The following is a 12,504-nucleotide window of genomic DNA, read 5'->3' as shown; positions in this document are numbered from 1 at the left end:
GTAGTTGACTACAAAAGAGATTTTAAAATGTACTTTTTAAAGTAGATTTAAAGCCAAATTTACCGATAACTTGCACAGCCTTAGAGAAGCTGAAAACAAATCCATTAACGACATTAACTTTAAGGCACAATCATTTCTTTTTCTAAACTTACAACAATGGAGGCTCGAAGAGGTGAGTTAATTGGCAGATAAAGAGTTGAATAAAATGTACCATCAGGCAACTCTCGGGTTCTACATTTAGGAGCCAGATGAGTAAACGGATCACTTGGTAATCTAGCACAGTATCTGTGGGGGGGTAAAAAAAAAGAAATGGTAACACTGAGTCTACAACTAAGAAACAGAAGGAAAAAAACTGATATTCACATTCTACACTTTGATTTTTTATGTTCCTCTTTCCCTCTACTGGATAGGTATTTATATGCGTGGTTTCAGCATCACTGCTTCAAACTGTCAATAAGATGGACTAGTATGTTTATATATATATATATATATATATATATATAAAAAACTCTGAGATGACGTTTTATATCTGTGCTGTTCAACAGAGAAGCCACTGAGCTCTTGAACTGTGGCAAGGGCAGCTAATAAACTAAACTTTTTACTTTAATTTTCATTAAAATTGATACTTGAGCATCAACAGCCGTATAGGTCTAGAGCTATGACTGGACAGTGCAGAAAGTATTGTTCAGAATCCATTAAGGGAGCAAACCGCTGTTTGTTCCTTAGTGATCACCAACAATTGTGGGGGCCTGTGCAAGGCAGGCATCAGCAGTGGGCCCGGTGTTCACCCAAGGAGGGCAGGAAAACAACCGGGCCACCCCACAACAGCACGAGGAAGGCAGGCAGGAAGCCGGCCCTGAGGGAGCTTAGCCCGAGCAGGGAGGGGGCCGGGACAGGAAGCCAACCTGGCGGGGAAGAGGATGCATACAAGGAGGGCAGTGGAATGGGTCGCGATGCTGCAAGGCCAGGACCTGCAAAACGAGGGCTCCTGAACACGGGGGCAGCCCCTGGAGGAGGGAGACCGCTACGTATGGGGAGCCTAAACAGTAATTTATCTGACGACAAGGGGAATTGAGATTTCTCACTATTAAACAAGACAGCCAGGGAGAAAGATGGAAAAGGGGACAGCAAGAACAAACCCTCTGGAGTCACAGTCAAACTGGAGCTAACCACAGACAGGCAGTCAGATACAGGTGTAACACACGTGAAAAGGCACGGACGTATTTTCTAGCTCCATTTGCCAAACAGCCCGGCAGCAATAATACTCCAGAGGCAATGAACATACCTCGGTTTCTAAACACAACTCATCCTCCACTAAAAGGAGCCAGGACCTTCTGGAGAAATAGCCAATATCTAGCCTGAGGGCAGGGAAACTGTGAGTCTAGAACATCTTGTGTGCCTTAAAATACAGAAATGTCCAAAGAATAACGGTGATGTGTTAAAAAGACACTGAAGTTACACCGAAAGGGTCTTCATCAGCCAAATTTTACACAATTTTCACATCAAAATAAACAAGAAACGAGAGTAAAAGACTAAAAATGACTGAGCCAAACAGGAGTCCATTAGTTCACACTGGATAAAAAAAATAAAAGGAACAAATAAACAGAGAAAAGAGAAAGCTCTTTCTCATGGCAAAATGACAACTAATAAATGCAGAAAGAATTAGGGAGTCAGAGAATCCCCATTTGGAAGACATCACAGAAATAATCGATCTAGGCAAGAAATATCAATGGGTGAAAACTGAGGAGAGGGATGAATTTTATATAATCTCAGAATGTCTCCCCATGAAATACTCATGAATTACGGAGGGGGAAAAGGCAACTGTGCAGGAGAGAAAGCTGGCCGACCTCACGCAAGTGACGACAATCGCCGCCGTCACCAGAGGACAAACCGACACAGAGTGACCCGGTCAGAATGCAAGGAACCGAGCATCGCTTCGCTGACGTGCTGGCCAAAAACGCGCACCGGGGTCCAGGCATGAGAAAATACCAAATGAACCCACACTGAGGGGCAGACGACACAGTGACTGGCCTGCCATCCTGTAAACGTTCAAGGTCATTCAAGCCCAAGAAGGACTGAAGAAAGCTGCCAGGATGAATCAGACCAGACAGACGAGGAAAACAAGCACGCTCCATGGCCCTGCGCTGGACCCTTTCCCTTCAGAGAACATTCTTGGGAAACCTGAGTGGATCTTCTCTGGGTATTCTTTGCAGTATTCTTGGAACATTTTAAAGCATCCTTGCAATATTTTAAAGTTTAAAACTGTTCCCAAATAAAAAGTTAAAAAGAAACGCTTACATTTTCTGCTCCTCGATTTTGCCTCTGCATGAAATTTATACTGATATGTAATTTAGCTATGCATCTGCTTTCCTTAGTTCTTAAAAATGTTATCACCAAATCAGGACAAAGTACGGATAAAGTGGCATATACTTAAAAAAAAAAAAAGTTAATGCATCAAGTCTCCCATTTCTGCTAAAGGAAAATTCAATGGCCGCCAACGCTTGACACAAAACAAGTTTTAAGATTTAGAAAAGAACAGTGAGCATTGCAAAATTAATTTCAATCCAATTAAAAGATGTATGCATTCATTAGGTCGGCCTTAACAATGAGAAGGGAAACATTTATTTCTGCACAATACTAGAAATATTTATTTCTGCACAATACTAGTTTTGCATTCTGACCAAAAAAAAAACAAGGAACAGAAAAAAGCAACTTCTTTTTCTGTCACTGAGGCATCACAGGCCATAAACGGAGAGATTGGTTATTGCTTGCAGATGGTGAACAACACAATACTTATAGAGTCAGACCGAAATCTCACGGTTCTCACAGGTTGGCTACCACGTAGCCTGCGGCCGTACCTGTTGACGTGCCCAATGGCTGTGTTGATCGTGACGCGGGGACCATCCTCAGGCCTCAGCACATACGGTGGGAAAACATCGTCGTCATCCACCACGGGCTCCGTGTCGGCCTCCCCGGTATCAACCGACTTGGAACATTTGTTTCGCAAGATCTGAGCAGTTTCAGAACAGAATTTATGAGAACAAATGCCTTTCCTGCCACTGTCTGTCTGCCTCTGAACCTAAGAAAAAGCTCTCTTGACATGAAATATCTCTCTCTCCTAAACACATACCTCAATACTCCAGAGCCACCTGCTGCAGACAGTTTTTCCCAATGCATCCTTCCCAGCTCCAGCCATATGGAGACGTTCCCATACAGGGAACAAGACACTGAACTACACCGACCTACCAGCACACAAGCGATCACCAGTCTTACATGAGTATCTGGGCTGTGTCATCACTCTCAAACCAGTCTCCAACTCAGTCAACGAGGATGACACCGTCCACGTGAACAGTGTACTTCCTAATCTTCCCCAGTAACCTATATGACCATTTTCACTGCCATTTTATTGTAAAATACTGCTGGCTCTGTGCAATTACTCTCAACTGTCTAATAATCTACCCACTGCACACCTCTGTTGAGACTAATCTCTGAAGATACAACTGTTTTTATTATTTCTATATGCACAGGAATAACTTACAGATAACATGTACATCTTACCTTTTCAATAGCTTTGTATGTTTTAAGGTCTTCTTCAAAACTCTTTATTTTATCTGTGTCTGCTAACATTACATAATTAGAGATGGGTGCCCTCGCTCTTCCCTTCGACTGAACATAGGATCGATACTCTGTGGGCAGATCGAAACGAACCACCAAGTTGCATTTCGGTATGTCAACACCCTCCTCCACAATACTTGTTGCAATAAGCAGGTTGGTTTCATGTGCTCGAAATTTCCTAAGTACCTGAAAAAAATCCACCAAGAAAAGGAATTCTAACCAAGTTTCCAAAGAAAAGAGCACAGTGAAATGAAGGGACAACTGTCATTTGTGACAGTACTCTGAGCACTCGTAATCCAGGCCAGGCTAAAAACAATGAGTATCACACAAAACTCCAGACGCCATGAACATCCGGACAAAGAAACTCTGATTCAAAGACATTTTCAGCTGAACATGACTTGAAAAAATCAAAATGCCTTTCTACTTTAGAGAAGCACCCATGGACAAATCACAGTCTTTTGGCTAAAGACACTGGCTTCTTTAATAACCACCAGAGTGACCAAATGAATTCACTTCTGAAATCCTGTGGATATTCTGTGCCTCCCTATGGGACCTATGTCTGTGCACCTATGCCAACATCCCTCCAAAGATGTCAAAACTGTGTCACTAAAATCCCTAAATCACTTGGAATTAAAAACTACAAGCAAAGCATCACTTATTTTCCAACATCTTGGGACATACTTAATTTAAGGGATCAGAAATGATTTTTTTTTTAACTGAAAAGTTTTTTTCATACTAGATTTAAGGTAACATCATTTCCCAATTCAGCGTAAGTTAAATAAGAAATTAAGCTGGGTTTTAGACTGATCTGTCAAGACTCTGGCTACTGAACTCCCCAAACTTGGAGTATTATCAAAGAAAAATGACTTCAACATGAATGATTCTGCTTTTAACTTAAACAACAAATTTTACATAAAAAGTTTTTATTTGCAAGCCAGGAACACTATGTTAGGTTTTTATCATCTTTACAGTGCTATTTCCTATATCAAATCTTGAATAAAAAGCATGAAAAAAAATTAAACCAAAAATCTTTAAAATATATTGTTGTTTTTAAAATAGTCAACCAAGGTAGGACTTTGAATAGCAAACAAAACACATTCTAGGAAAAAGATTTCAGTTTGTTGCTTCAGAATCATAACAAGTCAGCAAGAGTTATATTTACACGAGCTATCTTCTTCTATGAAACGTAGCTGTGTATCCTCAGCCCCATAAAGGAAAATAAAATGGCCGATGGCAATTAAGACACAAAATTGATTTACCAGACAGGTATTCTAATTCTACACATGAGAATCATCGTTTGGCTACCTCAAGGGAAACGGTGAGTCTCTGTTTACAAGTACTCTATATCACCAAAAAAATGCAGAGGAACTATAGAGAGAGGGGGTTCCTATGGGCAGAGTTTATATATGTTCTGAAAACTGTTACTGTAAAATTATTTTCACTTAGCTTACCTCTTCCTGTTTTCTGAATTCCGCTTCCATCTGTTTGTTCCGAGGCTGATTCTTTCCGATGCCATGTCCAGTTATAAAATTGCTGCTGATGTAAGCCAGCTCTGGATCTTGTTTGCCAGCTTCCTTTATCAATCTAAGAAAATTATACACATTTGGAAGTTAAGCACTGCTGAGGGAAAAAAAAAATTAAACTTTTGTTTGTAGGGTCTCTCTTAAAGTGGAAACAGGAATTTTTTTGCCCACATACCTAACAAACCAGTCTTGGTATTTTCCCTCCTCTAGCTTAAAAAGAAATCACCGTCGCTCTTCTCTGTGTCAATCTGTGCACTAAATACTCAGAACACCAAAGACAGGGTTGATTTACACGACACGGGTGAACAAAATGGTCACAGTCCCTCAAACTTTCTAATTTGGCAGTAATGACCTTCACAGAAACGTGGCCTGGGAAGTGACAGCGCTCAGCAGAGAGAAACATGGACTGTCCATGTGTTCTGGCTTTAGGCCAAGCCCTATAATGAAAAAGCCACACACACTCTAAGCGCACGCACAACTTGCCGCAGTGGTCATGCCCGTCTCTATGACCAAGCTTTCCGAGAGTTAAGCACCAAACACCCCAAGGGAAACTTCACTCTCCTCTCTTTCCGTGTGGTAAGAGTCCTAGCTGTATGTGCAAAGAAAGAAGCATGTTATTTCTGTTCGATTTACCCCAGTGCCCTGTCCCCCTGGAAGGAGGGCTCCAGGGCAAGGAAAGCCTCCATCCACTGATAAGCATCTCCATTCCCAACACTTCACGGCCCTGCGGACGGCCACTGACCACAGTGCTGCATGAAAGGCCACTGAGCTTCAGCCCTGCAAGGCTGACAGAGCGTGCCTCCCTGCAAGGCTGAGATAACTCCCCTCCCATCCGGGCAGGAGCTAGGATAGGCTCTTGAGCTCGTTCTCCTTCCTGCCTGCTCCTCTCTATCAACCCAGAAAGCTTGTCCCTGAAAGCGGGCCCTCGGCTACAAAATGAAAAAGAGCTACGGGACAGGCTCACGTTACATGGGTGCAGAAGGTTAACAGTTAGTGTTGCCATTACAGCTATTTTGGAAATATCCACATTGGAAAACTCAGCACACAGGATAAATGGTTCCACACCTGACCTAAGTGATCCCATATGGTTCCTCTGAAGTCATACAACGTAGCACAAATTCCTAACAGAAAATTGCATTTTTAAGTCAAACCATTCTTTTTTTTTTTTTTTTAATAAGTACATGAAACAGACTAATATCAAAGCCCTGGGAAAAACCTTGAATGGCCATCTAGAATATCTTCCTGTCTCCAAATCAGTAAAACACTGGCATGCCTAGGTTGGTTTGAGAGTCTGCTCTACAGTTCAAGTACCTAAAATGTTCAAAGTCAGAAAGTTTTTTAATATGTAAAGATTTGTTATTATGAACTTATGATGTCAGTAACAGAAAACAGTGTTACACGCAAACTGCATGCCCCAACATCTAAAATATGAAATCAATTACTGTAGAAATAATATGTACTTCCAAACTTTAGTTTATGTAAACAAGCAATTTGAACAAAACAGAGGTTTAAAAATGCGTTTCCAGTTACTCCTAATTAGGCAGAGAATGTATCTTAATTTGCCTAAAATAATAAATCTGGTAGACTTCAACTAGCTGAGAATTGGAAGCACCAAGAATACTTTTATTTCTCCTTAATGAGACTCTCATCAGGACTGCAGGGAACGGAAGAAACAATGAGCACATTCAAAGACAAAGTCCCTTGTAAGCAGCAATTAAATGCTACATACCTATGCTCACAATGTTTAAAAAGCAAAAATTTCTTTATCAGATATGTGTAAGGAATCCCTAAAGACAAGCTAGAAAAACAAACCCAGGTCTACTGCTGTCAGGGCACTTGTATTAATAAGGACTACACTATCTGCCCTGAGATCTCACGGTACCACAGAACTGCCAGGATAGAATCTCGTTCTTTTAATTTTACACTGAGTTTACGTGAGTTGTTCCAAAAGCAAGCTGTCTGATAAAGAATGCTGTTCTCTAGTGCAGCAAACACTCACTGCTGCTGCTGCTAAGTCGCTTCAGTCGTGTCCGACTCTGTGCGACCCCATAGACAGCAGCTCACTAGAGCTCCTCAAACAATCTCTAGCAAGGAAGTGATTTTTTTTTTCCTGTTTTCAAATTCACCTGAAACCAGTATTTTTGTAAAATTCCATGAAAATTAACTACTAAGAAAACATAACTTAAAAAGTATTAAAATTCAATGGCCAACTATATAATATTCAGCAGACATAAAAATGTAAGAGTTTATAAATACAATCATATTCAGCAGACATAACTTACTCTAAAAACTAAAAGAGCTGGTGCTTACCGTCCACCTCTGTACCTTCCTCACCGTGGCCGGCACAGGCCCACCCTGTGCGTGCACACAGCCTCCCTGAGCACAATATCAGGCGGTAAGACTGCGGTGTTTGTATACAGTGTCTCTCACTAACGACTCAGTAAGAAAGGGAGGTATTATTATTATCTTATAGATGAAGATGTTGAGGCTCTAAAAAGTGAAATAACTTGCACAGAATATACACCTAAAAAGTGAGTGAAGATAAAAAGAACCAGGGCTCCTGGGAGAAATGGCTGATTCCATGGCTGAAGCATTCTTCTACCAGAAAGTCAGGCAGGGTTCAAAAATCAGAAGGATCGGGGCATGTCAAAAGGACACAGGCACTAACCTCCAACAGCCCCCAGTGGCCCACGGTGGAATAACTTATACAGAAAACTAACCCAGCATCAGATCATAACCAAGGTATAAAATAAACAAACACAAGTCCACAGTGATAAAAGAACATGAGTCAACAAATACAAACAGATAAATAGGATAAAAGAGACATGTTTCCCTTACAGAAGAATTTCAGTAACACACACAGAGAAGCCCCTCTCCAGGCATGAAGCTGAATTCCTCTCTCCCCAAGATAAACCAGCTTCGGTGACCTGCTTCCAAAGAATAAAGTAAGAAATAAGAAAAATAATAACTTCACAGTGGAGGAAATGGGCCAAGTGCAATCATAATCACGTGATGAAGTTTAACATTACCCATGACGGTCTGTGTCGAGACCACGAATCCCCCTAAGATAAAGCAACGAGAAGGGCACCTCATATCCGCAGCCTTCTTTCAAATGCTAAAACCCAGTCTAATCCTGAGAAAAACATCAAACAAATTCAAACTGAGGGGCAGTCCACAAAATACCTGTCCTCCTCACATCAAGGTCGTCAAAAACAAGGAAAGAACAAGAAGCCATAAGAGACCAAAGGAGATTAGGGAAATAGAACTAAATGAACTCTGGTACACCTTGGATTAAAAAGAAGACATTAATGGGAAAACTGGGGAAATCCAATAGAGTCTATAAGTTAGTTAATAGTAATACACCAATGTTAGTTTCTTGGTTGCAACAAACGTACCCTGATAAGGTAAGATGTTACTGACATAAGACATGGGGGAAACCCAGAATGGGTAAGGGTACTCAGTACATCTCTGCAACTTCTCTGTAAAGACAAAGCTACTGGGAAAAGAAAGGGGTGGAGGGATGGGGGATAGAGAGAAGACATCAACCCAGGTTTGTTCAATGCCAAAGTCACACAATACTCATAAACCACACAGTGAAAAGAGCTCTAGACTTGGAGAGTGGAAGTCACTTTCTGCCACTTGATCCTTGAGTTATTTCAGGAGGTCTGCGAAATGCCAGGCTGGATAAAGCGCAAGCTGGAATCCAGACTGCTGGGAGAAATATCATCTATGATAGAGTAAAAACATCTATCTTCTTCCCTCATGGAGTGTTCTGAAATTTTAAAACTATATAAAAGTACCAGACATGAACAATGGACTGGTTCCAAACTGGGAAAGGAGTACATCAAGGCTCTATACTGTCACCCTGTTTATTTAACTTATATGCAGAGTACATCCGGAGAAGGCAATGGCACCCCACTCCAGTACTCTTGCCTGAAAAATCCCATGGTGGAGGAGCCTGGTAGGCTGCAGTCCATGGGGTCGCTAAGAGTCGGACACGACTGAGCGACTTCACTTTCACTTTTCACTTTCATCCATTGGAGAAGGAAATGGCAACCCACTCCAGTGTTCTTGCCTGGAGAATCCCAGGGACGGGGGAGCCTGGTGGGCTGCCATCTATGGGGTCGCACAGAGTCAGACACGACTGAAGTGACTTAGCAGCAGCAGCAGCAGCAGCAAAGTACATCATGCGAAATGCCAGGCTGGATAAAGCACAAGCTGGAATCCAGATTGCTGGGAGAAATATCAATAACCTCAGATACGCAGATGACACAACCCTTATGGCAGAAAGCAAAGAGGAACTAAAGAGCCTCTTGATGAAAGTGAAAGAGGAGAGTGAAAAAGCTGGTTTAAAATTCAACATTCAAAAACTAAGATCATGGCATCTGGTCCCATCACTTCATGGCAAATAGATAGGGAAAAAAGGAAACAGTGACAGACTTTATTTTCTTGGGCTCCAGAATTACTGAAAATGGTGACTGCAGCCATGAAATTTAAAAGATGCTTGTTCCTTAGAAGAAAAGCTATGACCAACCTAGATAGCGCATTAAAAAGCAGAGACATCACTTTGCTGACAAGGTCTGTATAGTCAAAGCTGTGGTTTTTCCAGAAGTCATGTATATGCATGTGAGAGCTGGACCATAAAGAAAGCTGAGTGTCAAAGAACTGATGTTTTTGAACCACAATGTTGGAGAAGACTCTTGAGAGTCCCTTGGACTGCAAGGGTATCAAACCTGTCAGGCCTAATGGAAATCAGCCCTGAATATTCCTTGGAAGGACTGATGCTGAAGCTGAAACTCCAATACTCTGGCCACCTGATACAAAGAACTGACTCCCTGGAAAAGACCCTGATGCTGGGAAAGACTGAAGGCAGGACTAAGTGGATGACAGAGGATGAGATGGTTGGATGGCATCACCGACTCAATGGACATGAGTTTGAGCAAGCTCCGGGAGTTGGTGATGGACAGGGAGGCCTGGTGTGCTGCAGTCCATGGGGTTGCAAAGAGTCAGACACAATTGAGCAACTGAACTGACTGACTGATACAAAAGGTAAATTATAGACGATAAAGCCTTCAGTATATAAGGCAAAAGAAAAACTGTAAACCCAAGACTGTACACATACAACAGAAGTAGCTGTTTTTTATTTTTCTGATTAGGAGAGTAGAAAACCGCCCATGTATTACAATAGCTTCTACTCCCGTGAAACTGTTTGCTGAAGAGTGGTTTTTCCTCCCATTAAATTGATGGAAGGAAAGAATCTGGATTTCAGGAAGTTTTTCTAAGCTTATTAAAAAGCTTACTGGAACAAGACCTCTATTGTACATTTAATTAGCTGCCCATAAAGTAAACCCTCAAACCACTCCTGATTCATCATCCAACACTAAATTCCAGGCACACTTTATGAAAGTTGATCGCAATTAATCTGATCCTCAAAGTCAACAGGAAGTAACACTGATTTCTGATAAACCTTTTCAGGCTAATATTCCTTCAGTGAAAACTGGCACATCTCCATACTTACAAACACATGTACAAAAGAGGAAAAAAGGAAGAAAATGAACCCCCAGTCCTCTCCAAGCCCCAGAAAATGTACTTAATTCTTAACCCATCCTGTGTGGGGCAGGGAGTCCGTCTAGAACTCGGCTTAGAACTGTGCCAACATTAAACTTTTCTGACCCCAAAAATGCCTTTCCCCCATTCTAAAAAATAACCTGAGTAGTCGTGCACTCCCTGGACTGTCTCCTGGCAGTCTTCCCACTGTAAAGCTCTGGTTGTTAGCGTTCTGTGATACCCAAGGGCATGATGATTATACAAAGAAGTGGAAACGAGGAGGCAGAATATCAGGATTCTTGAATGGTCTCTGCCACTGACTGGCAATTTAACTCAGAGCAAATCACTTATCCTCTGGACGCTTTCCTCTTTTTTTTTTTTTTTGCTTATAAGAGTAAGTGGGTTGGATTAGTCAGGGAAGTTCCTTTCCAATCTTAAACTTCTGATTTCAATGTAATTCACTACCTAAAATTATTTCACTTCATATCCATCATCAGGATCAGGCCCAATGACTAAGAAAACTTCCAGACTGAAAACCGCCAGATGACGACCCCAGAGTCCAATTTCTCGTTACTCAAGTACATTCTCAAGTCAGAAGCAGTTCTTTTTTTTTTTAAACCCCAAATTACCTCAGGAAACAAAGTTTAATTTCTCCTCAGAGATCAATACTTGCAGAAAAGGTTCTTAGGGATCAACTTTGGCCAATTAATAGATCTTGTAGAAACAAGTAGTTTGAAGTACTAAATAAGGACTCTTTTTGGCCCTTACAAATAATAGAGCAACCATCCACAAATCAAAAGAAATATGCATTAAGTGACCACGTGACACAAATTTGAAGTGAAGCTCCTTGGTTGGGTCTATATTCAGGAAAAATACACTTCTACTGAAGAAGGAGGTAGGGTGGAAATTTACAACCTAATTGGCATTCACTGCCACCTTTGCCAGTATTCTCTGAATTCCTCCCTAACATTTTTATTATCTTCTGATTCAGAAAATTTTAATATGTAGTCTATGAACCAATTCAAATTTCAAACCCAGCTGTTACATGCTTTTCACCGCAAATGTGCAAACTTGAATAGGCATTTGTTAAAAAAAAAGCTAACACAGAAAAACCAGCCACAGCAATATCCTGATACAATTTATCCTAATATCACCTGAAGGAGAAAGCGTGGTGTGAAATGCTCAAAACCACGCCTAACACATCATGTGTGTGCACTCAGTCATGTCCCACTCTTTGCGACCCAGTGGACTGTAGCCTGCCAGGCTCCTCTGTCCATGGGATTTCCCAGGCAAGAACACTGGAGTGGGTTGCCATTTTCTTCTCCACTAACACACCATGCTGCTGCTGCTGCTGCTAAGTCGCTTCAGACTCTGTGCGACCCCATAGATGGCAGCCCACCAGGCTCCCCCGTCCCTGGGATTCTCCAGGAAAGAACACTGGAGTAGGCTGCCATTTCCTTCTCCAATGCATGAAAATGAAAAGTGAAAGTGAAGTCACTCAGTCGTGTCCTACCCTCAGCGACCCCATGGACTGCAGCCCACCAGGCTCCTCCGTCCATGGGATTTTCCAGGCAAGAATACTGGTGTGGGGTGCAACCACCTTCTCCGAACACACCATAGTCACAGGTTAATAAATATCTGAACTAAATCTAACAACTGAATACCGAACAAGGAAGGTTTACTTTAATGTCAACTTAATTTTTCTGTACTTGCACTCGATTTCAGATGGATTAGAAAAGATTAGCATCCTTTAAGAACAAAACCTCAGTCAAGTGATTGTATATACAAACATCCTGCTGATCCCAGGATAGCGTTACAT

At 41.6% G+C, this 12,504-nt stretch overlaps 1 protein-coding gene across 18 annotated transcripts in view; it reads right to left on the bottom strand.

The window, feature by feature from the left end:
• The window catches only part of DICER1 (dicer 1, ribonuclease III), a 75,436-nt gene that overhangs the window by 25,955 nt on the left and 36,977 nt on the right, over positions 1-12,504 (bottom strand). For all 18 annotated transcript variants that reach the window (XM_086363092.1, XM_086363080.1, XM_086363087.1 and 15 more), the window contains 4 exons: positions 5,067-5,199; positions 3,559-3,801; positions 2,859-3,010; positions 153-285 (listed from right to left, as the gene is read on the bottom strand). In XM_086363092.1, coding sequence (XP_086219218.1) covers positions 153-285; positions 2,859-3,010; positions 3,559-3,801; positions 5,067-5,199 — 661 coding nt within the window. The remainder of the gene's footprint in view (positions 1-152; positions 286-2,858; positions 3,011-3,558; positions 3,802-5,066; positions 5,200-12,504) is intronic.

This window comes from Bos grunniens, chromosome 21 (genome assembly GCF_055505025.1).
Source record: "Bos grunniens cultivar Pamir isolate PY7600 chromosome 21, Bosgru_T2T1.0, whole genome shotgun sequence".
Lineage (NCBI taxonomy): Eukaryota > Metazoa > Chordata > Mammalia > Artiodactyla > Bovidae > Bos > Bos grunniens.
The sequence above is the reverse complement of the archived record's forward strand: the minus strand, read 5'-3'. Positions and strand labels throughout refer to the sequence as shown.